Genomic DNA, 22914 nt, shown 5'->3' on the forward strand with positions numbered 1-22914 from the left:
AAAAATTATAAAAATTTATAATTTTTTTTATATATTCTTCTTAATGTATAAAATTATATAATTTTTTTTATAAATTATTATTTATATGTATATTTTTTTTAGTGACCGAAATACCTTCACTGGTAAATATCCAAAATAAAAATATAAGGGTATATACGTAAATAGTAATTTTATAAGGATATCCATACAATTTCTTATACTTAGAAGTTCAAAAAATCTATTAAAAAAATATCAAAACTCGGCTGGAACTTACTAAGTCTTTTATGATTCAGTTGAATCGACAAGTCAAAAAAAGATTGAGCCATATTGTTATTTTTTTTTTTTTAAGATTGTAGCTCGGTCAAGTTAGAATATTAGGTAATTATTTTAGTAATGTTATTCTCCATTTAATTTTGATATAATTATTATTATTGAATATATGACATTGATATATTCTTTATTATTTTTAAAAGATTAAAGCATATCAAATTTAAATTAATTATAGATGTTTAGATTAGTAAAATATTTTTTAGCAATTTGTAAAATTGAGTTGCTGTTTGTTTTTGAGGCGAGAATTTTGTAAAAGCAACATGATTCATTCTATAAGAATTGGTATTATTATTAGATTATGTGATATGATAATATTAATCTTTTTTGGCCTCATTATTTTATTAAGAACAACTGAATTATCTTTAATGAATTTTGATTATTTTTTTATTGAATATTTTAAATATATAGCCTCCTAAATATGCATAATTGCGTGAATATCCTTACAAAGTTGCTATTCGCATATGTATCTTATAAAATTTTTTTTATGCATCTACCTATAAAGGTATTTTAGTCATTTTAAAATTAAATCATTTAGTTTTTAATGATGTTAGATGGTATGGGTACATACATAAAAAAGAAAGAAAAAGAAGGATAAACAAAAAAAAATTAAATATTTTATAAGGATATACATGCAAATAGTAATTTTATAAGGATATTCAAAAAATTTTATATATTTTGAATGGTATACATGTAAAAAATTCAAAATCATATATAGCGGGCATGAGAAAAAAAACTACAGGAAGAGCTTCCTATTTCACCATATTTTTCTTAGTTTTTATCTTTTAAAAAAAATCCAAAACTTATAATTTTTTTTATTAATGGAGTTGTTAGTCTAGTGAATAAAAAAATAAAGAAAGTTGTTAGTTTTATTATATATGCATTGATATTCTAAAAATAACTATTTTTATACAAGTGAAGGAGAGGGGCTCGTATTTATTTTCTACGAGTACTTCATAGATACCTAAATTTGATTTTGATGAACATTCCTTTATATCGTTCAATATATCCTGCATCTCGATGCAACATACCCCTAGAGAGGGTTAAATTTCCTTTTTTTAATTAAAGATATAACTATATAATAGGTATTTTATATAACTTTTCTAAAAAATAGAAGCTCAACCAAAAATAAATCATGATGTTATATTCAACTTTTTCAGGGTCAACCAAGCATGTAAAACTCTTTTTTTATGACATCAGCTTCCTCGAAAAATTTTAGAGGCCTTTTGTTGTATCATGGATCGATATTTAATACCCATCATATAGTTGCCATTCCATAAAAATCAAACTAATGGCTGCTCATATATACGGGAACTTTACATGTGCAATTCATATATATTGGATCGAATAATGGATATGTATCAAACTAATGCCTCTTGTGTTTGAGATGAGCATGTAAAATAAGAGTTAAAAACATGTTAGAAGGGAGAAGGGAGAGCCCACATATTAATTCAGATGGTTGCGCTCTTTCTTTCTAATTAAACCAATGCGAGGCTGCGCAGAAGAGAAACAATTTAGGTAGAGTTCAACTACAACCTTAAAATAAGGAAAAGAAAGAAAAAGAAAAGAAAAAGAGAGCCGCTCATCTTGCAAACGAGAACCTCACCTGAAGACTTTCTCCTTGAATAGCAGACACTGTAATCCAAATCTCATGTCAGCTAAAAGTTTATTTTTTTGCATAAAGATGGTAGTTGACAAATGTCAAGTAATGTTGCTTTATCTAGCAGAAGAGACTGTAACAACAAAAAATTTAAGATAATGCAATAAATTTATTACTTCACACAGCATCAAAATCTCATTCAATTAACAAGGATGGTGTAAAATAACAATCACGACCTCTATCAAACGAGAGGATGGACCATTGCAATGGATGCCCAATGTCTTGCAACTGTGACCAGAATGGCGTGCCAAAAGCATTGCACGAGGCTTGAAGAATGGCAAATGAACAGCCGTGCACGGCCGGGCCAATCACAATCAGAAGCACATGAATTAAGCCGATTCGTTGTTTATGGCTATTGATGCCAAAAGGCAACGTTTTTAATTAGCGTGCCGGGACAGCTTCCGAGTATAGCGATGATCTCAAAAAGGAACTTCCAGTGCCGGGATCACCCTTATTTTTTTTTTATTATTTTTTTGGTGAAAAAAAAAGAAAGGGGAGGGACGAACCCACCCGCGTGGCAGCTCCCACTGGACCTCCTTCTACCAGAAAATGTTCGATGCAGGTTACAAGTTTCCGCATGCATTTCCTGACCCGTGGGTTGCCTCACGTGTAAGTACGTCACCCCAACGTCATCTCGGAACCGGCGGATCATATGGCGACTCTGTCACACCCTGGTATCCGCAGGGCACGTGAGGCACCCAGTGCCCACATGGGGGCTACATGAGGGGAGGACACGAAGCTCCTCTACCAGATATTATCCGGTTTCGGAGCCCGCACACATCGCTCAGACCCTTCTTCGGTTTTGTTTTCCATCCAAAACGCGTCTGCAGAATTTGGAGACACCTGCCTCATATGCCCAGGCTCTGGAATGAGTCTTTCCGATGTAGGACTATTAAGCCTCACACCCTTCCAACCATCTGACAAGAGTCGTTCTCGGCTCTGATACCAAATGTCATACCCCCGCCTCCGCGGGACACGTGAGGCACCCAGTGCCCACATGGGAACCATATGAGGGGGAAACACGAGGCTCCTCTGCCAGATATTGTTCGGTTTCGGGGGGTTCGCACGCGCGCCGCACGTACTGCTCAGGCCCCTCCTCGATTTTATTTTCCACCCAAAACACGTCTGCAGGATTTGGAGACACCCGCTTTATATGCCTAGACTCTGTAATGAGTCTTTCCGATGTAGAACTACTGGGTCGTACATCCATCGGATAAACCAAATATGGAGCATTTGGTTCCTATATTTTATCAACGTCTGCATATTTCGAACCTGGGTCACTTCCGTGACGCCGGGACCATTTTGGACTTGTTAGGAGGAAAGGCATGGCCTCCGAGTCCACCACGTGAGTGGGCCGTGGAAAATGAGTAAGTGGCGCTCACGCGTCCCGTGCGAAACCTTGCGGAAAACAGTCGATTATTGAAGTGCTACGTGTTATGTCCCACATCCACAAAGAAACCAGCCAATTGAGACAGAGAGAGAGAGAGAGAGAGAGAGAGAGAGAGAGCGGGGGGGTCTATTCCTGACAAACGTGTTTAAGGTGTACGTTATTATTGTGGTGTCGAAGTTGAGTCAAGGGGGTCTTGTAAAGTATTTTGCCAGTGCTAATAATCTTTTCATCTTGACCACTCCACATAGGAAAATGAGTACTTGATGAGTCCACTGACCTCTCTCTCTCTCTCTCTCTCTCTCTCTCTCTCTCTCTCTCTCTCTCTATATATATATATATATATATATATGTGTGTGTGTGTGTGTGTGGAATTATCTCTTTTTTGGCTGCATCTATCCCTTCCTCAAAGTCAATCCAAGAGCCATTAGAATTCTTACGTCTCTCTCTCTCTCTCTCTCTCTCTCTCTCTCTCTCTCTCTCTCTCTATATATATATATATATATATATATGTGTGTGTGTGTGTGTGTGTGTGTGTGTGTGTGGAATTATCTCTTTTTTGGCTGCATCTATCCCTTCCTCAAAGTCAATCCAAGAGCCATTAGAATTCTTACGTGCATCTTTCGACTCAACTACCTTGACCTTCCCTTGTTTTCTCCAGGATATTTCAAGTCTATGCCACACACAGTGGATTCATGATCTTATTTGTCTCTAGCGGAAGATACTAAAGCCGCTAGAATCAGAAAAAATTAGAACTCTCAGGTTAAATCTTTACCATGTCCTCGGTCACGGGCTTTCCAATCTTGTAGCGTTTGTAGAAACAAAGTATATCATAATAAAAGATCGTGAGTACATAAGCAAAATAAGCCGATGCTTATTGGAGCATGAAATTTCATCATCATAGCATGCATTAGGATTCAAAATACATTGTAAATCATAATTAGGAGTATAACTTATTTACTTTAGAAGTCATTTATTGATTCTATATCGAAAATGATAAAGATATAATACACGTATACATTTATACATTTATATATATATACATACATATATATATATATACACATATATACATACATAGGTGTGTGTGTGTACATACGTATGTATAAGACCGGCCCGACCCTTAGGCGCTTAGGTCGCGATCGCTTACGGCCCGGCCCAGAGGAAGGCCGCGTAGAAAAGAAGAGCTACATAAAATCTTAAATTTTCTTCGCTGCTACATTGCTCTTTCCATCGCAATCGCACTGCAAGAGGCTACTTCCCGTCGCACCAAGGGCTGCTTCCCATCGCACCAGGGGCGAGCCGGCGAGGTCGTCTCCGGCCGGGGTTACCGCGAGTACCGCGGCTACGGGCTACCGCGGCCGGGGAACCAGACCCTCGATCAGTTCACTGTTGATCAAAGACATCTCTTACCGCCTCTGTTCGCCGACTCGCCGTTCCCAAATCTCACATTCCCACTTTGGCAGCGGGCAGTCCGGGCCTGTCCGGCGTCTTCTCGTCTGGGTCGCAGGAGCCAGAAGCCTTCCGCGAAAATCACATCTCCAATCTCTTACCCAAGTCCTCGGCCGCTCCCAATCCCATCCGCTGATCCGCAGTCGTTTCTAGTTAGGCCTGACAACAAGACGAATCCACCGAAATCGAGGCCAGTCGTCCCCGGACCTTATTTCCACTCGCAAGGTATGCCCCTTTTTTCTTCTTGTCTCGTTCTCCGAACTCTTTTTGTGATAACCATTCCTCTGTTCAATGGCCAGGCCGAGGCTTGGCTTGGCTTTACTTGATCTCACATCGTGAGGCTTTTCGTGGTCCACCAACTGTTTGACAAATTGTGTGAACGAGTTTGATTTTTCCGCTTGGATTAAAAATCTGGGTTGGTGTTGCTAGGTTATAAATTTTATAGATCAATGATGCAGCAAGATGTCTTGCCTCTGGTCCCCGCGTTCCCTAGTCATCAGGTTAACGTCTCTCATGTGACACCGAGATGATTCAGTTGTTTATACTTAATTGAATTTGACCTCTTAGTCCACTCTTCCGTTAATTTTAATACATACATACATACATATATAGTCATGCATGCATGTCTGCAAATGTTTTAAGAAAGTTTTCTATTATTATAACTTTTACAAATCATAGTTGTATACACCAATATATAAAGCGTATAAAATGTTTACAAAGGATGAAGCTAATAAATGAAGTTGTTGACATGACATAAGTTACATAGTTTATAGATTCAAGTCACTACTTGATGTAGATTATATTCAAATTAGGTTTAGTATAGTTATTTTATTTCTTGGTTTTATTTTTTGAGTTAATTTGCCATTCTAAGTGAGTCTTAGAAGTCTTATGTTCAGGTCTTCTTAGAGAAGGTTGGGAATTTCAATTTTCTAGGATTTTTTATACTTAATTTTAGGCTTAATGTTATAGGTAGTTTCTGAATCTTATCTCGAACTGGCATCTTCTTTATGAATTGAAGAGATTCTGGTGGCTTTTATGTGGGGTACCCTAGAGATGCCTCTTGCTATTTTCAGAATTTGCAGAAGTATTTTTTCTTTCTTTTCTTATTACTTTCACAAGGAAGAAGTATGGAAGTGCTTTGGTCAATTATAGAGTTGCTTTTACAAAGTCTCCTCAAGAATTTATCTACAAAATGAGGAGAATGGTCTAAATGTTCACCCGGGGTTGAGCATTTCACATATGCTTCTTTCTTCCCACCTATTTTTTTATTATATCTTTAGTCCTTCTATTCTCTATTTCACATAGCCTTCGACCAACCAATCAATGTCCGTCATGTGGCCAACTCCAGGGGCGTGTGGAGAGTCCTTTCAATTTCAAACTCTCCCCTTTGCTGGCAACACCTTGGCCGCAATCACGAACAATTTTCATAACCGCATGATGAACGAGTGTGATACGCAGGCATGTATGACCTTCAAGACATGCAATCGATTACCAAAAATGTCCAATCCCCACGTCCGAATTCCTTGGTGACGGATGCCGACCTTTGCCTACATAAACCACTCTCGGGGACCCTCCAAGTAAGTGCTCTCAATTCTTCTTATGCCCTTTTGCTGCCACTCTGTCGCTCTTGCAATTTCACTGTTTCTTGAGAGTCCATCTGACTTGAGCGATGTAGGGTCCCCTGCTGGATACTTTCTGGCAAGAGAACTCTCTTGTCTTTGTTATTTCAAGTCGGATCTGGCATTTGAGTGAAGGTTCAAGCATGGTCTCTTCCTCCCAACATTGGAGGCATCACCATCCGAGCATAGTGGCCACCACATCAGCACCTTAGAGACATATCACGATCTTCAGCTGACCTTTGCAATCTAAACAACTGATCGTCGTTGCACTCCAGTAGCTCAGCTAACTTAGTGCCTTGGACCGATTTTCAGCGACAGCGGCATATAAAATATCCTGCAACTGGAGAGGGGCTGACTGAACCGAATCCCAAACAAAAGCATCCGAGTGGCTAGCCACAAATGAAACTATCCAATCCGCAACCCTATTCGCCTCATTTAAAATATGGGTAGCTTTGAACGACCGTAGGGTGGAGATGATCCTTCTTAAGTCCTCCAAAGTAGGTTATTCTTTTTCTTTTATATAGTTTGAACCATTTGTTTTGGATCAATGGTCCAATAACTTATATATTATATTTTTTTTTTCAAATATATAAATATAAATATCAAAAGAATTACTTACTACATGGATCTGATGTGTTTAGTGGCACACCTGAACTGACTAGTAGGTTGGGATTGGCTGACCGGAACCCTTCCCCCTAGCCCGGCTGCTGTCGGGTCTGTTTTGGGTCTGAAATTGCCACCCCTCGCTAACGAAGTTAGGGCATGCCCTTGACCCCGGTGTGATTTCGTGAATTCGAAGCTGGAGTGTGGACATTAAAATGGAGAAAAAAGAGAGCGAGAAGACTCATCCGTCTTCATCCCCAAAAAAAGAGGTAAGAAGCAACCGTTTGGGGCTCGCTTTATTTTGACAACCATCGGCGCTCTTGTTGGTAATCTTTCTCTCCCATATTCGATCTCTTTTTGGTCTCCAATTTGATTTGTAGTTGGTTCGTTTTTCTCTCCGATGAAGCTATTTTTCCAAAGGACTTTGAGCTTTATGGCAATTCATACATCAGATTTGTAACTGCTAATGATGGGTTGTTCTTGGATTTTGCTATCTAGATGCAAAAATGGGTGGCTGATTGATGGTTTTAGGATCTGTTCCGGATATTGAATTCCTCTGGTCTAGATTTTGGGTTTCTTTGCTTTTCTTTCTTTGGATATTGTTTTGTTGTTTTCTTTGGAAGAATCTTTAGTTCATGACCGTTATTACATCAGATTTTCAGTAGCTACTGGATACCCAGATTTTAGAGTTTAGCAGTTTAGGTGCTGGATGGTTGGTTAGATCGATGTTTTTAGGTTTTAGTCTTTTTTATTTTTGTTATTTTATGGATTATGTGATGATTTGATATAATCTATGTGAATGTTGAGATTTTTGTGGTTGTGGCACCGGATCCCTAACTAGTAACAGATGTTCGAGGGGGTTCTAGATTTTTTGTGGTTGTTTGACAAACAGTTCTAGATTTTGCTGAGAAATAATTATGAATCTATATTTTAAGTTCTTCTGTGGATCCAGACTGAATCTGCAGACTATCTTTTGCTACTATAGAAGTATCTATTTGGTGAAAAAATGAAATATTCAAACTTGAGCCCATTTGCTTTTTAGTGTGATCTGTAATGAGAAGGATAGAACCTCTGGGAACTCTTCTAGAGGAACGCGGGAAAGCCCTTTTGATTTTTGACAAAAGGAAGAAACCTCTTCCTACATTCTGTCTATTGTTTTCGGGACTGAGGATCTTTCTATGGACCAATAGCACCAGATAATGATGCTGGCAATTTTTACAAGATAATTTGTTTTGAATTGGTTCATTTTGTTTCTTGTTCTTCTTTTATTTACCTGGTTGTTCATAAACTGTCATTGGCCATGTTTACAACTTTGGCTCTAGGTCCTACTTCCTCTAGCTTTATTCTATTGTTTCTTTACTTAAAGATTATCACTACCTGACCTTTTAAATGGAAGATGGAGAGGAAAGAAGTACAATCTTGTGAACCTTTGCTTTTGGGTTGATGTAGGTTCATGTTGTTTGGACACTTCTTGGTTTGATTTAAGAAGGCTTACAGAGTAGTATGAAGCTAAAAGTGGTATGTAGGAAAGTGTATGATTATATTCGCTGTGATCTGAAGGAAATTGCTTTCCCTTCTTCTTTGCCTGATCCCCCGCATATCAAAAAACGACGGAAACTGACATGGATAGAGCGGTGGTATGTTTTGAAGGAAGCATCTAGGCTTTATGCAGCTAGTTGGGTGCGGGATATTGGGCCTGACCTCAGACCGAACGACTATAAAAAGGATTCAGGGGATGATAGCAAACCTCATGAGGAGAAGGCTGCATCTAAAGAAAGAGAACCCTCAACGTTGGAGGATCTTGCGGTTGCAGCAAGAGGCGGAATGGAGACCTTAAGGCCTGCACTGCAGCGTGTGTATATGACACGTGCCTCTGCGTACAGGGATGCACTAAAGAGCTTTATAGAAGGTTATCAAGAAGGGATAAAACAAGTCATGGAAGGGAAAGATGCTAGGCCTCAACTGCAAGATGATGAACCAAAGAAATCAGTATGATCTTTCTTTATGAGAGGAAAGAGGAACTTTTGTAAGTTATTCTCTATGCCATGTTATTGACGAATTTGCAGTAAATTTTGAAAAGTCACTAAAATAAAAAAGCATCTAATGATATGAACTCAAGTGCAAAAAATTCATTCTGTAGTTGGGTCTGGGCTCTAGCATAGTTTAAACATTGATTGCCCCCCCTCCACCCTCTCTCTGGCCTTCTATTTTGTTGGATAATAAGGCGAGGACTGTGGTCCTTTTTTTTTCTGATTTAATTGGCTTTGTGATTGTATTTACAGGGTGCTCTTTTTTTGGGTGTATGAGTGTCTAACTGAGCCTTCCATTCACTGGATTTTAGCATGCTTCTACTTCTAGGACTTCTTAAAATAGTCCTTTTTCACCCTTTGGATTACTTACAGTGCTACATGAGGTTTATATATCATGCTCAGCACTAGTTAGTGCAGCCATTAAATTTTGGTGATTTGATGCTCAGACGACCACCAGCACAGTTTGTATCTGGTAAGAAATGTTTGATGGATTTTTGAATTCTGCACTGCAGTAGAGTTACTGGAGTGTGATTTGGAGTTTTTATATTTTTTGGTTGCAAGTAGTATAATCTGTTTACATACCTACATCAATATGTATTAATTGTAGTGGCGTGACAAGGAAATTACAATCACCTGCATCCTAGAGTCTTAAACATGTAGAAAAAATTTCTGTTTCTTCTATATGTAGAAATATGCAGGATTTTTTTTTTTAGAATGACAGGGGAATTGCAATCACCCGCCTCCTAGTCTCAAAATCATGTGTAAAGAAAAACATGTTTCTTGCATATGTCATTTCTTTTGAAATATGCAGGAAATCTTTTCAATGATCACATCTAGTATCAAGCAATGCAAAATGATAAATTGGGTCATAGTGGGAGATGAATTTGATAAAACATACAAGAGGAAGCCAAAGATTGGATCCAATAGCTGAGATTCTTTTGGTAGGAGACTGCTCGCCAGGTAAATGTATTTTGTGGAATTGCAGTGCTATATGATAATCTTCCCAAAAGAAATTTCGGGACTTTTTTGTCTCTCTGCATCTCGTGTGCATTTCTGTAGGGTTCAGCATTTACTTTAACCTCTGAAATAGTTTTTTGGAGTGATTACACTGCACAGCACAAATATGTTTCAAGTCAAGATGTTGGAAATTAATTTGCAACTGTCTGTCATTAGAAAAATCTCAAATACATGGTTGGACTATTTGCAGATAGTGGCCTAGTTACTAGGACATAATATTCTAGCTTCAGTTTTTTTTTCTCGTTTTGTTATATTTTAAATTTTTTTTTATCAGATACTGACTTGATGGTCGGTAGCTACCTTATGTACTCCCCAGAAGACGGTAAGCTCTTTATAGAGTGACTCAGGGGGTAGCAATGAAAGGGGTGATCAGTTTCTGACTCGAGCAGCTGTACACAAATTCGTGGATATGGATGGAAACGGAACGCTTTTTGGGACTTTGGGCAGCTGTACACAAATTCACTGAGCACGGACGAGGAGAGCAATCAGCACTGCGATTAGCTCGGCTTCGGATGGAGAAGGGTCATAACTACGTGCGAAAGACAGCTGAGCTTGCCGCCCAAAGTTGCTGGGCTAATTCTGGCTGGTTCTGGTGATTTAAAAACAGAATTAAGCCAGTGGGACATGTTTGATCCCCGTCTTCAGGCCAAAATACTTAACGTAGTAGATGTTTCTTGTGGATGAGAGAATGACTTCAATCACTTTCTGCTTCAGCACTTTCCTGGTTTCATGTCGCTATTGCGGACAGATATTGCTTTGAACCCTTGAATGTGGGTTAGAGGAATGCGTTGACGAAAATGCAAGCAATATTAAATGTGGAATTTTAGCTTGTACAAACCATTGAAAAGACGATAAAACATTTTTGAAACTGAATATTTGAGGGCCACAGTTTATTAGCAGGTGCATTTGATGGATGACTGTGATTGCAATATATTTGTTGAATGCATTCTTTCCTTTAGCTCTTATACTTTTGCCAGGTCATCGAGTTGAGTTCATAGAGTGAATGTACAGAAAAAGGATCATATTTGAGGAAATGGCATTAACAAGCTCCACAGCAGCATTCAAGAAAACTGAAGGCCTTACAGCGGCTGGAGTTCAATTTGCATTTTTTTTTTCTTCTAATTAATCTCTTTCCCCACCCTCCCCTCTCTCTTTTTTGGGTATCGATAAAATTATGTGACCGAGAATTAAGAGAGCAGCAACAAAGCTTGATGAGATTTTTTTAAGTAAAATAATTTGGAAACATGCCATAACTATGTCGCATGGTCATGGTTAGAATTCACTAACAAGTTCTACCGTGAGCTCCAGTCTGTCTTCGAACATGATACTCAACTGTTGAGTTCTTGAGCTTCTTCACCACGTCGGAGGCGGATGAATCCCAAGTATTTGGACATTGGTATTTTACATCTGAACATCGGGGAAAATAAATAAATAAACATAGAACTCGTCTTGGTCACATTCATGCTGCCTTAGCAATTATTGAAAAATTTATGCGTTGTCTTAATTTGAATCAGGTCTGGTTTGACTCTCGTAATCTATATCTCATCCATTGCCTAGGTTCTTAATGATCTGACTGTGCCCTTTTTGGTTTTTATGATGCCTGCCAAACAGTATCTTTGACCTGCGGGGTCCACCATCATTTGTCTTTTCTTTCTAAACAGCCAAGCACTACTATCTTCTCGGCACAAGAATACTTTGAGATTTTACCAAGCAAACATAGCCTTGAAAATGATACTTAAATAAATCTACATATTTACATATTCATGCACTCATCTCACCCACATTTGGGTGCATATCCAGTTCTCTTCTCCGCACCTAAATACATGACCGACTTTGCAAGGATATGAACCAAAACAACATCGAAACTACCCTGAAAAAAAAATCTTAAAAAAATAAATAAATCATACTACTGGTGAAACTCTTAGACACAATGAAAACCAAAAATTGTATTCCTTGCCTTCCAAGAATCTGCTTGTAAATCAGGGCAGGATCCAACCTTCTGCACGCCAATTTGCGCAAAAGCCTACAAATATCTGTTTTACTCTTCAGATTGTCATCTGAAAAGCAAAAATTTAACAGCCTAAAGTCGGCAATATCATTAGGGGGACGCCAGGATGAAAGGGCAGTGCAATGCTTTATCTAGTCATACCCGAGTGCCAACTCTCTTTTTTAGTTAATTCCATCAATCATTACCATGTGTGGAGGAACCAGATCCCGAAGAAGATGCCAGCGGTTTCACCACAAATGGATGCTCTAATAGTTGAGCAGCAGAAGGCCGTTCATCTGGGTTAACCTTCACACATTGACTGATAAAATCACGAGCATCTCTTGACAAGTGGTTGGGGATAGGAGGTTGTTGGCCTTGGCCAATGCTGAAGAAAGCTTGAGTCTGCAAATTAGAGAGAATGAACAATTAGTAAGAACATCGTAGGGCATTGAGGTAGCTAGCAACTCCTTCCAACAATTATAAAACCGTTGTTTACAGCTTGCAGCATGAAACAGAAGTAAAAAATATCTTCAGACTTTCAAATTTTGACTTAAGAGGAAAAGGCGAGCATAGTAGTTGCATGATAGGCATGGAAAACTAATAAGATGGAGAAATCTAAAGAAGCTGCAATATCTACTCCAGCTGCGTTAACTGCTAGAAGCACTTTCTATGACAACAAGGCTCAAAAGAAAAAGTTATTATGATCTTCTGCTATTTACTTTTAGGAGATATTGTTTCGTTCTTCCGTATCTTTATAAGATGGGTAAGATATTTTCATCAACGAGAATTGGATTCATCATCTCAAACTCCCATGTTTTATAAAATAACACGAAATTTTCAGCAATGAGAATTAGATTTATCTTCTGAAACTCCTGCATATTTCTGGTATAGGAGATGGCTATTTGGCCGATTAAGGTCCGCCGAGCTCGATAAACATAACCATCGTCAAGGGGACCGATTAGCTCAATCATGAAGAAAATTCTATATTTAGGCTCAACCTACTTGCTATACGTCACAAATAAAGCCTGATGACATTATTTGACCAAGCAGCCAGCTCGAACAGGTTTCACCTCCAATCCTCTTAGGTTTGACCCAACAAGTTTGTCGACATATAGGTACAGGGATACACCAGACAGATCTGACCGAGTTGTTTTATATGTCAATATCTGTGTTTTTCCATCACTTTATGAGTAATGATCTGTAAAGATATTACCTTAATTACAAACTTTAAATAAGATACGAGCTATTATATAAACTTGCTGCTATAGCTACTTTTAGCTTCCTTCTTGGGATACAGTTTCATAAAGAGTTGTATATGATTCGAACAAAGTATTTTATAACGTCCGGGTCACTCTGGATAGACTCATCCTCTCCAAAATTATATCAACAACAAATTATTCTGCATAAAAGATGTGACAATAAGTATATTGTTACTCGAACTACTATCTAGATTTTCCTAATTGCATTATAAAGTACTGACATAAATGTGGAACAAGTTTGAAGAAGTCTTCAGCTTAAAAGTTTAAACATTGAACAATTTTGAGCAAGGGATGAAAAATATACAAACAGCCTGTTACTTCAAAACTGCCAGAAGTTAGTCATTAATGATAACATGGATATTGAATTTTCAAGGGACCTCATAACCCACATGTATCAAAGAGTGCATATGAGCATCTTTATCAAAATACTAAAATAAAGTTTGCTCTAATGCTTAATTTTATAGTAAGATAAGAATAAGTGAATAAGACAATTTATATTGGAAACCAAAGAAGCAGCCGCCACACTCTTATATTGAGAGCATTCTTTAAGGATGCTTCAAATTTCAGAGATGATCCTATATGTCAAATCTAAAATATATAAGAAAGCTAGTAAAAGAGCTCATTCAGCTTGGCCAACACACTCTTGCTTCCAGAAAAAGTTCAGCACGCAACAGAGGTAATCCAACAGAATGTGGAATGAGATCCAATGGTTCCTGCAAGTTGTCGTTTCTGGGTGCAATGCATGGGGACTGTTGTATCTTTAGTGGCGACCGCCAGAATCATAAGGAGATTGATCAGCTCATGATGTGAACCAAGGAAATCCACCTGTTTACGAACTCACTTTTGGCATGGGGAGGCTAAGATCTACCATAATGGGTCTGGAGTATTTCACCTAGCCAGCCTTCATCCACATAACCATCTTTTACAACATTAATTAAATTTTAATTTTAAACGAAACTCTGAGTCCTTGCTACCTTCAACTGGCCCTTTCTCCATCTCCCAATCCAGAACAACTTCTTATCATAATTGGCAGTATTTAGCATAAATTTGAACCTGCGAGCCATAATATAAATTTTTTTAAACTTGCTTACCTCTTTCTTCCTTTATCTGCGTTCTTGATTCATTCTCCTCCATACACTAATCCTGTCAATGTGCCACATCTCCTATGCCCTTCTACTCATCTCATCCTCCAGGATTTATTACCCAAACCCATTGCTAACCTAGGTGTTCAGAATTTGAAAGCAAGTTCAACTGCTGGAGCTATTGAATGTAATCCTTACATTTCTTTTTGCAATTTTATAACATACCATTTCTTTATATCAACTTTATCCTGTTAATATATTGGAGATTTACAAGACCACTCTTTTTTTATTAAAAAAAATTACATGTCTTGAGCTATTCAAGACATCTAGATGCAGCTGATTATTTAGTGAAATTCTATTCTCTGTGCTTGCTATTCCGCAGCTGGCTGTTCCAAAAGTATAGATACCTTTCAGCTTTCAAGGAATCCAGATTTAAGGCATAAAGTAAATAAGTTTGCGGTTATGGCACGTTAACTTTCAGAGTAAAAGAATTAAGCAGGAATATTGTTTGTTATTTCGTTACTGAACTGGCAGAAGAGTCCTTTAAAGATGAAAAAGAACAGTAGCTAACTGTTTCAAACAAACAGTTTACTCACCCACTCCACATCTGGATAAGGAAGTTGCCGTGTTAACATCTCCAAGACAGTGCACCCAAGACTCCATATATCGGCTGCAGGCCCATATGTTTTTCTAGGATTAACAACCTGAAAAATGACAACTCCCCATTTAATAGGAACTTGCAGACCCATGCACAAATTTATGAAATGGCATCTTTAAAAAATACATGCAGTACTATTCTGAACACAGTAGATGATGAAAAAAATAACATCATTCTCCATTCTGTCACAAAAGATAGACGGCCCATCTAAAACCTAATCAAGTCCAACAGGAACAATAGTCTGCAAAAGAGTTGTAAGAGATTATCCGAGTTGGATTTGGATCAAGATATATCTGAACCCAATAACGTGACGAATGACATAGGATAATATATGAACATACATCCACATATAATTGTTTGTGTGCATGTGTTTTCTTTTTCCAAGGAATTTTAATTGAAATTTAGATGAGAAACATATCTGTTCTTCATCTCCAGGTAAGTATTTGGTTAGGAATCACCACCAGCAAATGTTTACATCTAGACTCAAATCAAATATGTCTGATATAGTGCCATCATAGAACACAGCACACATTCAGTGGGAGTGAGAAAGTAACAAGTGCATTGTGAAGAACAGAAAGGCTACATCATCTGTCTTTGGATAGCGATTGTATCATCTAAGCTTGATTTTTAAACCTACTTGATTCTATATATTGGTGCAAGTTATAAAAGAACAATGAACAAGTATAATACATGATACCCTTGAAGGGATCCTTTACTTTTCGAACAATTTGCTAGATAATGTCCTGCATATAGTAATCAGTACTAATAAGTAGCAATTATTCACGATGAAGAGTAATGGATCTATACAAAGACCAATGTGTTAAGTATGGTACTTAAGTAGGGTAAAGAATCCCAAAATATAACTTTTGGCTAGTCTTTTTGGATGAGGTTCTGGATTGTTATAAATGGCATCAAAGCTAATCTGATCAATGGCACTTGTGGACCAAGGGACACTGCTGCTGTGGATTATGGTGTTTGTGATTTAGATTGGACCCTTTCCTTGGCGAGAATGCTGGGGCTTAAATGGGAGGAGTGTGAGAGGACCTATGCAAGCATGGGCAAGGACCTCAAAATATTAGCTAGGAAGATCCTGGATACTTAAGCATGGGCAAGGACCTCAAAATATAACTTTTGGCAAGTTTTTTTCAGTGAGATCTTAGGATGTTGCAATTTTTCCATCTTATTATCACTATCTCAAACACAAATATCCAATATTAGAAATGAAAGGCATCAATTCAAGACTCAATAAGTGGGCTTTGTGATGAACTCGAAAGAAAATGAAATAGATATATTTCATTTATCAGACATAAGTAAAATTTAATACTTGATCAAACTGTGATGATATTCTTTTTATGCACAAACTTGTAATAACTCTTTCAATATAAGATATCTTAGAATTGTTTTAAACGGGTACTACTTTAATTTAATGACAACATAATCAGTTTGCCTGTTTCTTGTTCTCACTGTGTGAAATTGAGCCTAGATCATCATTATTATATTTTTCTATTCTTCATTTGCCCAAAAAATATGCAATGATATATATCCATAAAATTGGTAGTAAAAAAGTTTCTTATTTCAATTGCTTTGTATCCGTCACGACCAGCATAAAAGAATTTCTCTACAAAAATAACTGCACATAAGCGATGCATGGATATATAAATTAAATTAATCTTGGAAAATATGCAACTAATTCACATGCCCCAACCATCAGCGGGACCCTCATTTCCCTCCATCTACATTTTCAGATATTTTTATTTTTATTTTTATTTTTTTTGACTCCATGTCTGTAGTGGCATTCTCTATTCAAAATGCATGTTTCCCCAAATACAAAATGCCACAAATTAAAATGAAAGAGAGGTGTTATATATGCATTTTGCAATCCTATAACTAATCGAGACATCCCATGCCATTCATTGCTCGCTACTTTCAGAATTTATGGAGTTAAGATTGTGTCTAGCAGCATGGGACATCAATTACAGGTGGTTAAATAAATAAAAGAATATTAAGCTAACCTCTGGAGCCATCCAGAATACACTTCCTTTACATGATTTCAGCATGTTGAACTTGGTTATCTGAAAATGTACATAGGAGAAGTACTGCTTCAACTAAATTTCAAACATTTGAAAAGTCACATGCATCAAGAGAGAGAGAGAGGGGGGGGGGAGGGGAGACTGACCTCCTTAGCCAATCCAAAGTCAGCAAGTTTTACAGATCCATTTACATGAACCAAAATGTTCGCGCATTTAATATCCCTGGCAAAACAACAGGATAATAACATCAGTTGAAGAAAAGTATTCCCTTATCCATATACCAAGAAACTGGTAAAATTGGAAATGTTTTAAATCACTGATAATCAAAATTACATCATGCAAAACCATATTATCTTGAATAATATACCATGATAAAGTCTTGTAATGTGAGGTTTGTATATTTTCCATGTACACAACATATTAGTGTAGATTTTTTTTGATAGAAGATATGTAATTATTTAATATTTTTCTGATTTTTTGTTGGAAAGGTTCAACCATTAAAGCCTTTAAATCTCAACTAATTCATTTAATTTTAGTCCCAATTGGAGAATTTATGCAAGTTGAGTTGTATTTAATGCTTCCTCAACTAGCGGACTCTAGTTGGGTATGTGGGCCTATGGGCCTTTCACCACACATGCGCATGTGCACTTGTAATCTGAGGTCTGTTTTTTCTCCTGCTCCTTGACACTATTACAATTTTTATTGCTTCGCAGAAAATGAACGGAAATAATCAAAGACCTTGCAGAATAGTGAACATGACTACCTCAAATCAGGAGCCTAAACTATTAGGCTTATTGTGTCTAATAAGCAAAAAGGAAGCCAAAGAATAATTACATTCACAGCCTTCAAATCTTCCATTCCAGTAAATGGCAGCAAATATGGGCTTTAGTAAGTACATTTGTTTTGATAGGCAAGAATGCACCCTTTTTCTAAGCTAAGATTACTTAGTGACATATAATATCTTTCAGCATATAAATGAATACAATTGAGGAACAAAAGATCATATTATAGGGTATTTTATCAAATTATTGGAACACAATATCAAGAAATTCAATGTATGAGCAAAGTATCATCATATAAACTAAAACAGCTGCCTCACCTGTGCACCACACTTCGGTCATGAAGAAACTTCAAACCATTTAAGATCTGCCTGGTAAATGCAGAGACTTGACAATCTTGCAGATCATACTTCTGATATAGAGATGCAAGAGATCCTTGAGTAACAAGCTCGAGGAAGATAAACAGTTTTGAATCTTCCTGAAAGAAAATCCATGTCTTAGCAAAAAGAAATAGTAACACAACAGAGTATGCAAGCACGGATCTGCAGTAGAATAGGCAATACGATAATATTGATCAACTAAAAACAAATAAACTATAATATCCAGCAATTCTGTAAGCATAAGTTCCTAATGACCACTAAGCTATAAGCAATTGAGACTTATGATAACATTTTCTTTTCATACACCATAGTCACCAAGCAACAAGAAATAATCAATTTCAAGGACTGCCAAACAGTTTAGTGTCTCAACAGCGAGAAATTAGGGGGGGAAATCAGGAAATGGGAACTTAAGAAAATTCATTTATCGGAACTCAATGTTAATGGAATAGAAATATTGATGGAAGGCTCAATAAGTCAATTCTACATCAAAATGTCTATGCAAGCGTACCTTGTCTGATCCATAATATTGAACTATATTTTCGTGTTCAAATTGACTTAGAAGTGCAATCTCCTGAAAGGATAAGTCAGAAGTTAGAAGATAACATGCTCAATAAAAGAGTTATGAAAATGAACAGATGAATTTTCAATTAACATATTTGAAGGAGTAATAAAGTTTCACAATATTCACAAGAAAGAGAAAAGGAGTAGCTCAAGAACAATAGCAGGCGGAATAAATATTAAGGCATCTAGCGCAACACAGTTAAAATAGAGTCGACGACATCCCACCTGCTCAAGTTGAAGAATACATTGTTGGGCATTGCTTCCTTGGTCAAGCAAAGATACTTCTTTAACAGCAAAGAATCCACCTTCACTGTGAAGATTACAGAAATAAGCATAGCCAATCAAAAAAAATGCCAATAACTCATACTAGTATGATAACAACCTAATCATAGCTAATATCCTGCAGAGGAAGTGATATTAACCAGAAACTTATTTTTATTTGCTACTCTATGGAGTCGGATATTATGATTCACTATCTACAGAACTCAAGTGTGACGCATTGTGCAGATAAATATGTTTCATAAAAGTCTAGCATAGGACCTCATGGCTAAAGATCATAATCAAGTTGCAGAGAAGATATTTCTCAGTTAGAATTGATAATTGTAATCATCAAATGAAGTTCAGACAATAAAAGCAGATACAATCTAGCTCATGCAAAAATACAATAGTTATATTTTTCAATAGTAAAGGAGAACTTCAAAGGGGAAGGGGGGAGGGCGGGGGGTTCTAGTGATTAAGAGAACCTTTTGAAGATTTTGTGTGCAGATCTTTCAAGTGACTATGAGAAGCTTTTGAAGCTGTTGGATGAAGGATTTCACTAGCCATATGTTGAACTTGAGTCCCTTAGCTTCTATACACCTCCTTTTGTACTTCTTCCTATTTTTTTCCTCTCTGCCTCATGTCTAATCTCTTTGAGAACTCTCCCCTCTTTGCATTGTTTCGGTACTAGAGCTCAAGGCACTTACATAATTTTTTCCCCTCTCTTGTTGGTTCCATCCTTTTTTTTAAAAGGAATTCTTTTTGAAAGCTAACAAAGACCCGGGTGCTTAAGCACAGTTTTTCCCATATAAGGTGTTAGAAATTAGCATTTGGCATGAGACAAGAAACAGTGCCTTTTGTTCACAAGCAAGTACAGCAGTTACTGGTCCTCACCTGTAGTCGTAGAGTGGGGCTTTTCTTGGGCATGGGCATAACTTGTAACAATAAGAAGTTGTGCAATCAATAAGATTTTTTATGACCTTCATGTGTCAATAACATCATTACATTCTCTTTAGCAATCCAAAATAGCTTTAGTTAATCAAATTAGTGGTCTTCTATATACAGAGGTACAGACTGAAAGTTGATTGTAAACAATAAGCATTTACAGCATCAACATTTTGGAGGGAAGTTGGTTTAAAAGTGGAGAATATCTCTCCTCTTGTTGCAACTTAATGCAACTTAGCTCTGTCACCATCTTCTGCTTTAAATATATTAGACGAGCGGATCACTGACTCTATACGTGGAAACCAGAGATAGTGATCAAGAAGATTAATTTTGAATATAACAAAGTGTACTTCCCAGTTATAACATTGATTATTAATCACCATTGTCAATGTATTTTTTAAGAAAATCTTTATCTGATGCCCCGAATAAGAAAACAGATAAGTTCTTGATAAGTAGCAATGGGTGACAATCATGTTAATCTTGTTGATTTGATTTAGTTTTTGGCCATCCTAAATGCATGGAAGTTCAACACACTACCATTGAACCAATGTGAAGGGTAAAAGAATTACGAGAACTCATGACGGATCAAGGGTCGGGGTCCTCCATACTAACTGCAGCATATACCTATATACATAGTGTTACTTAGAACTCGCTCTTCAAATTTTGCAACATCCTAAGGTAGATTTATGACTATCTCACCTCTTATCAGCATGTACTAGAAATGGTTCCCAATTATTATTATTATTATTATGATGATGATGATGATGATGATGATGATCAGAATAACAGTATGCAACCAGTTGTTAAAATTCACCCTAGTGTCTCTTTGAGGATTCAAAATCCCTAAGCATAACGCAATATATCTGAAACAAAAATACTTACAGAAATTAGTTGCAGTCACTTGTAAAAAGGCAACACAGATATAAGAATAAGAAGTAGAGAACGAAGTAGGAGTTATGTGAATGTTGCAGCAACATCTGTCATGGCTCAAAAGATTGTTCTGATGGTTATATGCACATATAAAAATCTACATTAAAAGAACCATAAATGAAGAAGATCCAGCAACTTATAAGGTTGCATGATTACTTACTCGCTGATTGCTTCATAGACCATCCCAAATGAACCGCTCCCAAGGAGCCCACCTCGCATCCATGACCTGATCCTCCTCTTGACCCTGCCATTCGGCGAGACGATAAACATTGTTTCGGTAGCTGTACTGGAGGTGTCGTCGTCATTAATGGTGGAGTATGACGATGTCCCGGTAAAGCCCTCGGACGTCTCCACCAATGTCAACTCCACCACCGCAACCTCTCCACCAGCAGGAGCTTCTTCCTCCTCGTTCTCCTCTGAGTCGAAGGATCTCCTTCTCCCCCCTTCCGCGCCAAGATCATTGTTCTCTTCATCAGGAGCAAAGGACCTCAATATATCCCAAGTCGAGCCTTCCTTGTCCATGGCAGAAATGGACATTGATGGAGGCGGCGCGAGCGGCCTCCATGGTGGAGGGGAAAGAGTCAAAATCACAGGGGAAGGAGCAAAAGCTGGAGGGCGAAAACCTCTAATTCCTCCATCTCCTCCTTTTACAATTGGAGACGAAGTCGAACTCTTCGGATTTTCACCATCAAGAACCTTACTTTCAGCCACGGGCCTGTCAGGCTGGCTTGGAACTTCCACCCGGACATCCTGCCGGCCGACGGATTCTTCAGCCGATGTGCTGGGGGGAGCGGCAGGCGTAGAATTCGGGGCAGAGGTGGGATCTTGGGGGCTGGGGCTATCAGGGTAGAGGAGGCGGGACCTGGGGAGGAGGTCGGAGGAGCACCGGGCCTTCCGGGCCTCCCAGGCGGTGACGGGGATGGCGAAGTCATCGGGTCCCGTCAACCCAAGGCTGCGGTAGAGGAGGTCGACCTCGCCCTCGATGCTGCCCCCAATTCGGAAGCTCGTCTGCTTCGAGAACAACGATGACAAGAAGTCCAGCGATCGGGTGGTACGGATGACGGGGGACTCGTCCGACGCGTCGTAGTCGATGTTCTTCACGGCGTTCCGTCGCTCCAGCCGTCGCGTCCCCCGCCCCTTCTCCTTCTGCTGCCGCCGCTGCTCCATCTCCCCCCGCTCCGACCGAAAGGCGTCTATTTTATCTCTCGGCAAGAACATAGGCGAAAGAGGGCCAAAATCCCATCAGAAAAATCAGGAAAAAAAGGGATATTGGAGGAATTCGAAGACCGTGGGAGAGGACAAGATGCCGAAACTGAAGCCGGAGAAGAGTAGAAGCGAAAGCATGAGGAAGGAAGAGGGAAAAAAAGTAGGAATAAAGGAGAGATTTTGGATCTTTTAAAGCCGAGGAGGAGGAGGTTTGGGGAAAGCGCGGGGTTTGGATTAAGCTTGAAGAAAGAAATGGTAGGGGAGTGAGAGAGTTGACTGGTCCACAAGAGAGAACGCGGCCGTGCGGAGGACTTCCCGTGAAGGGGTAAAAAGTCCGGGGATGGATATCATTTGGACGACGATCCCTCTTTCTCGGACCAAAGAGGCTGGATTAGTTTGGCACTTGGTCTGGAGGTGGAGCGATGGGGTCCACAAGGCTCTCAAGGTGGCAGGCAGTGAGCCGTAGCAGTGGGAGAGGTCAAGCATGAAGGCCGTAGCACGTCGGAGGAAACAGCTGTGGCCACCTAAGACAGGGACAGGATAGAGTGGTGATATCTGTTTAGTCGTTTTTACTTCCAATCTTAAAACCTTTGTTACACTTGCTTTTTGAGTGCGGGTTGGTGGGGACACTAAAAGCACTCTCGGATGTGTACTCTCCTTTTGTCGATATGGGACTCTCGCAGGCTGACCTCAAGGACGACTCCACGGATCGAGCCAGACAAATATGTTGGACCGGACGAAGGTGCGCGCTGAAATATTCATGCA

The 22914-nt window shown here is 38.5% G+C and overlaps 2 protein-coding genes across 19 annotated transcripts; one reads left to right on the plus strand and one right to left on the minus strand.

The window, feature by feature from the left end:
• The first annotated feature begins 4558 nt into the window (after window positions 1-4558).
• On the plus strand, window positions 4559-11039 carry LOC103701836 (uncharacterized). Of its 14 annotated transcripts, none has more exons than XR_016397997.1 (5): window positions 4565-5030; window positions 6737-6921; window positions 7090-9529; window positions 9869-10017; window positions 10349-10970. XR_016397997.1 is itself a non-coding variant. In XM_089926487.1 (4 exons), the coding sequence occupies exon 3, from the start codon at window positions 8531-8533 to the stop codon at window positions 9020-9022; it is 492 nt and encodes a 163-aa protein (XP_089782613.1). In that variant the 5' UTR covers window positions 4565-5030; window positions 6737-6921; window positions 7090-8530; the 3' UTR covers window positions 9023-9053; window positions 10349-10970. The 14 variants fall into 14 exon arrangements, 2 of the variants coding, with proteins under 2 accessions (XP_089782613.1, XP_089782614.1); XR_016397995.1 differs by having other exon boundaries at window positions 7090-9053; window positions 9310-10017; XR_016398000.1 differs by having other exon boundaries at window positions 7090-9053.
• A 736-nt stretch (window positions 11040-11775) lies between these two features.
• LOC113462388 (mitogen-activated protein kinase kinase kinase 1-like) lies at window positions 11776-22463 on the minus strand. 5 transcript variants are annotated; one of them, XR_005513314.3, is made up of 10 exons: window positions 21104-22463; window positions 19036-19120; window positions 18758-18820; window positions 18190-18347; window positions 17237-17312; window positions 17073-17132; window positions 14999-15106; window positions 12224-12463; window positions 12032-12131; window positions 11776-11944 (listed from the first exon to the last, which is right to left on the minus strand). XR_005513314.3 is itself a non-coding variant. In XM_039130095.3 (9 exons), the coding sequence occupies exons 1-8, from the start codon at window positions 22159-22161 to the stop codon at window positions 12257-12259; spliced, it is 1815 nt and encodes a 604-aa protein (XP_038986023.2). In that variant the 5' UTR covers window positions 22162-22463; the 3' UTR covers window positions 11776-12131; window positions 12224-12256. The 5 variants fall into 5 exon arrangements, 2 of the variants coding, with proteins under 2 accessions (XP_038986023.2, XP_088565174.1); XR_015972205.2 differs by having other exon boundaries at window positions 12032-12463; window positions 21104-22462; XM_039130095.3 differs by having other exon boundaries at window positions 11776-12131.
• Between the last annotated feature and the right edge of the window lie 451 nt (window positions 22464-22914).

Source organism: Phoenix dactylifera, chromosome 12 (assembly GCF_051530095.1).
Source record: "Phoenix dactylifera cultivar Ajwa chromosome 12, Ajwa_hap1_PhDact_Kaust_v1.1, whole genome shotgun sequence".
Classification (NCBI taxonomy): Eukaryota; Viridiplantae; Streptophyta; class Magnoliopsida; order Arecales; family Arecaceae; genus Phoenix; species Phoenix dactylifera.

Excerpts from the sequence above, each read along its gene's own strand:
- LOC103701836 (XM_089926487.1), top strand. The coding sequence starts at position 8,531 with ATGAAGCTAAAAGTGGTATGTAGGAAAGTGTATGATTATATTCGCTGT.
- LOC113462388 (XM_039130095.3), bottom strand. The coding sequence starts at position 22,161 with ATGTTCTTGCCGAGAGATAAAATAGACGCCTTTCGGTCGGAGCGGGGG. Across the intron at positions 19,121-21,103 it reads GTCTATGAAGCAATCAGCGA|TGAAGGTGGATTCTTTGCTG; the intron begins GTAAGTAATCAT and ends TAATCTTCACAG. Across the intron at positions 12,464-14,998 it reads CTTATCCAGATGTGGAGTGG|ACTCAAGCTTTCTTCAGCAT; the intron begins GTGAGTAAACTG and ends TCTAATTTGCAG.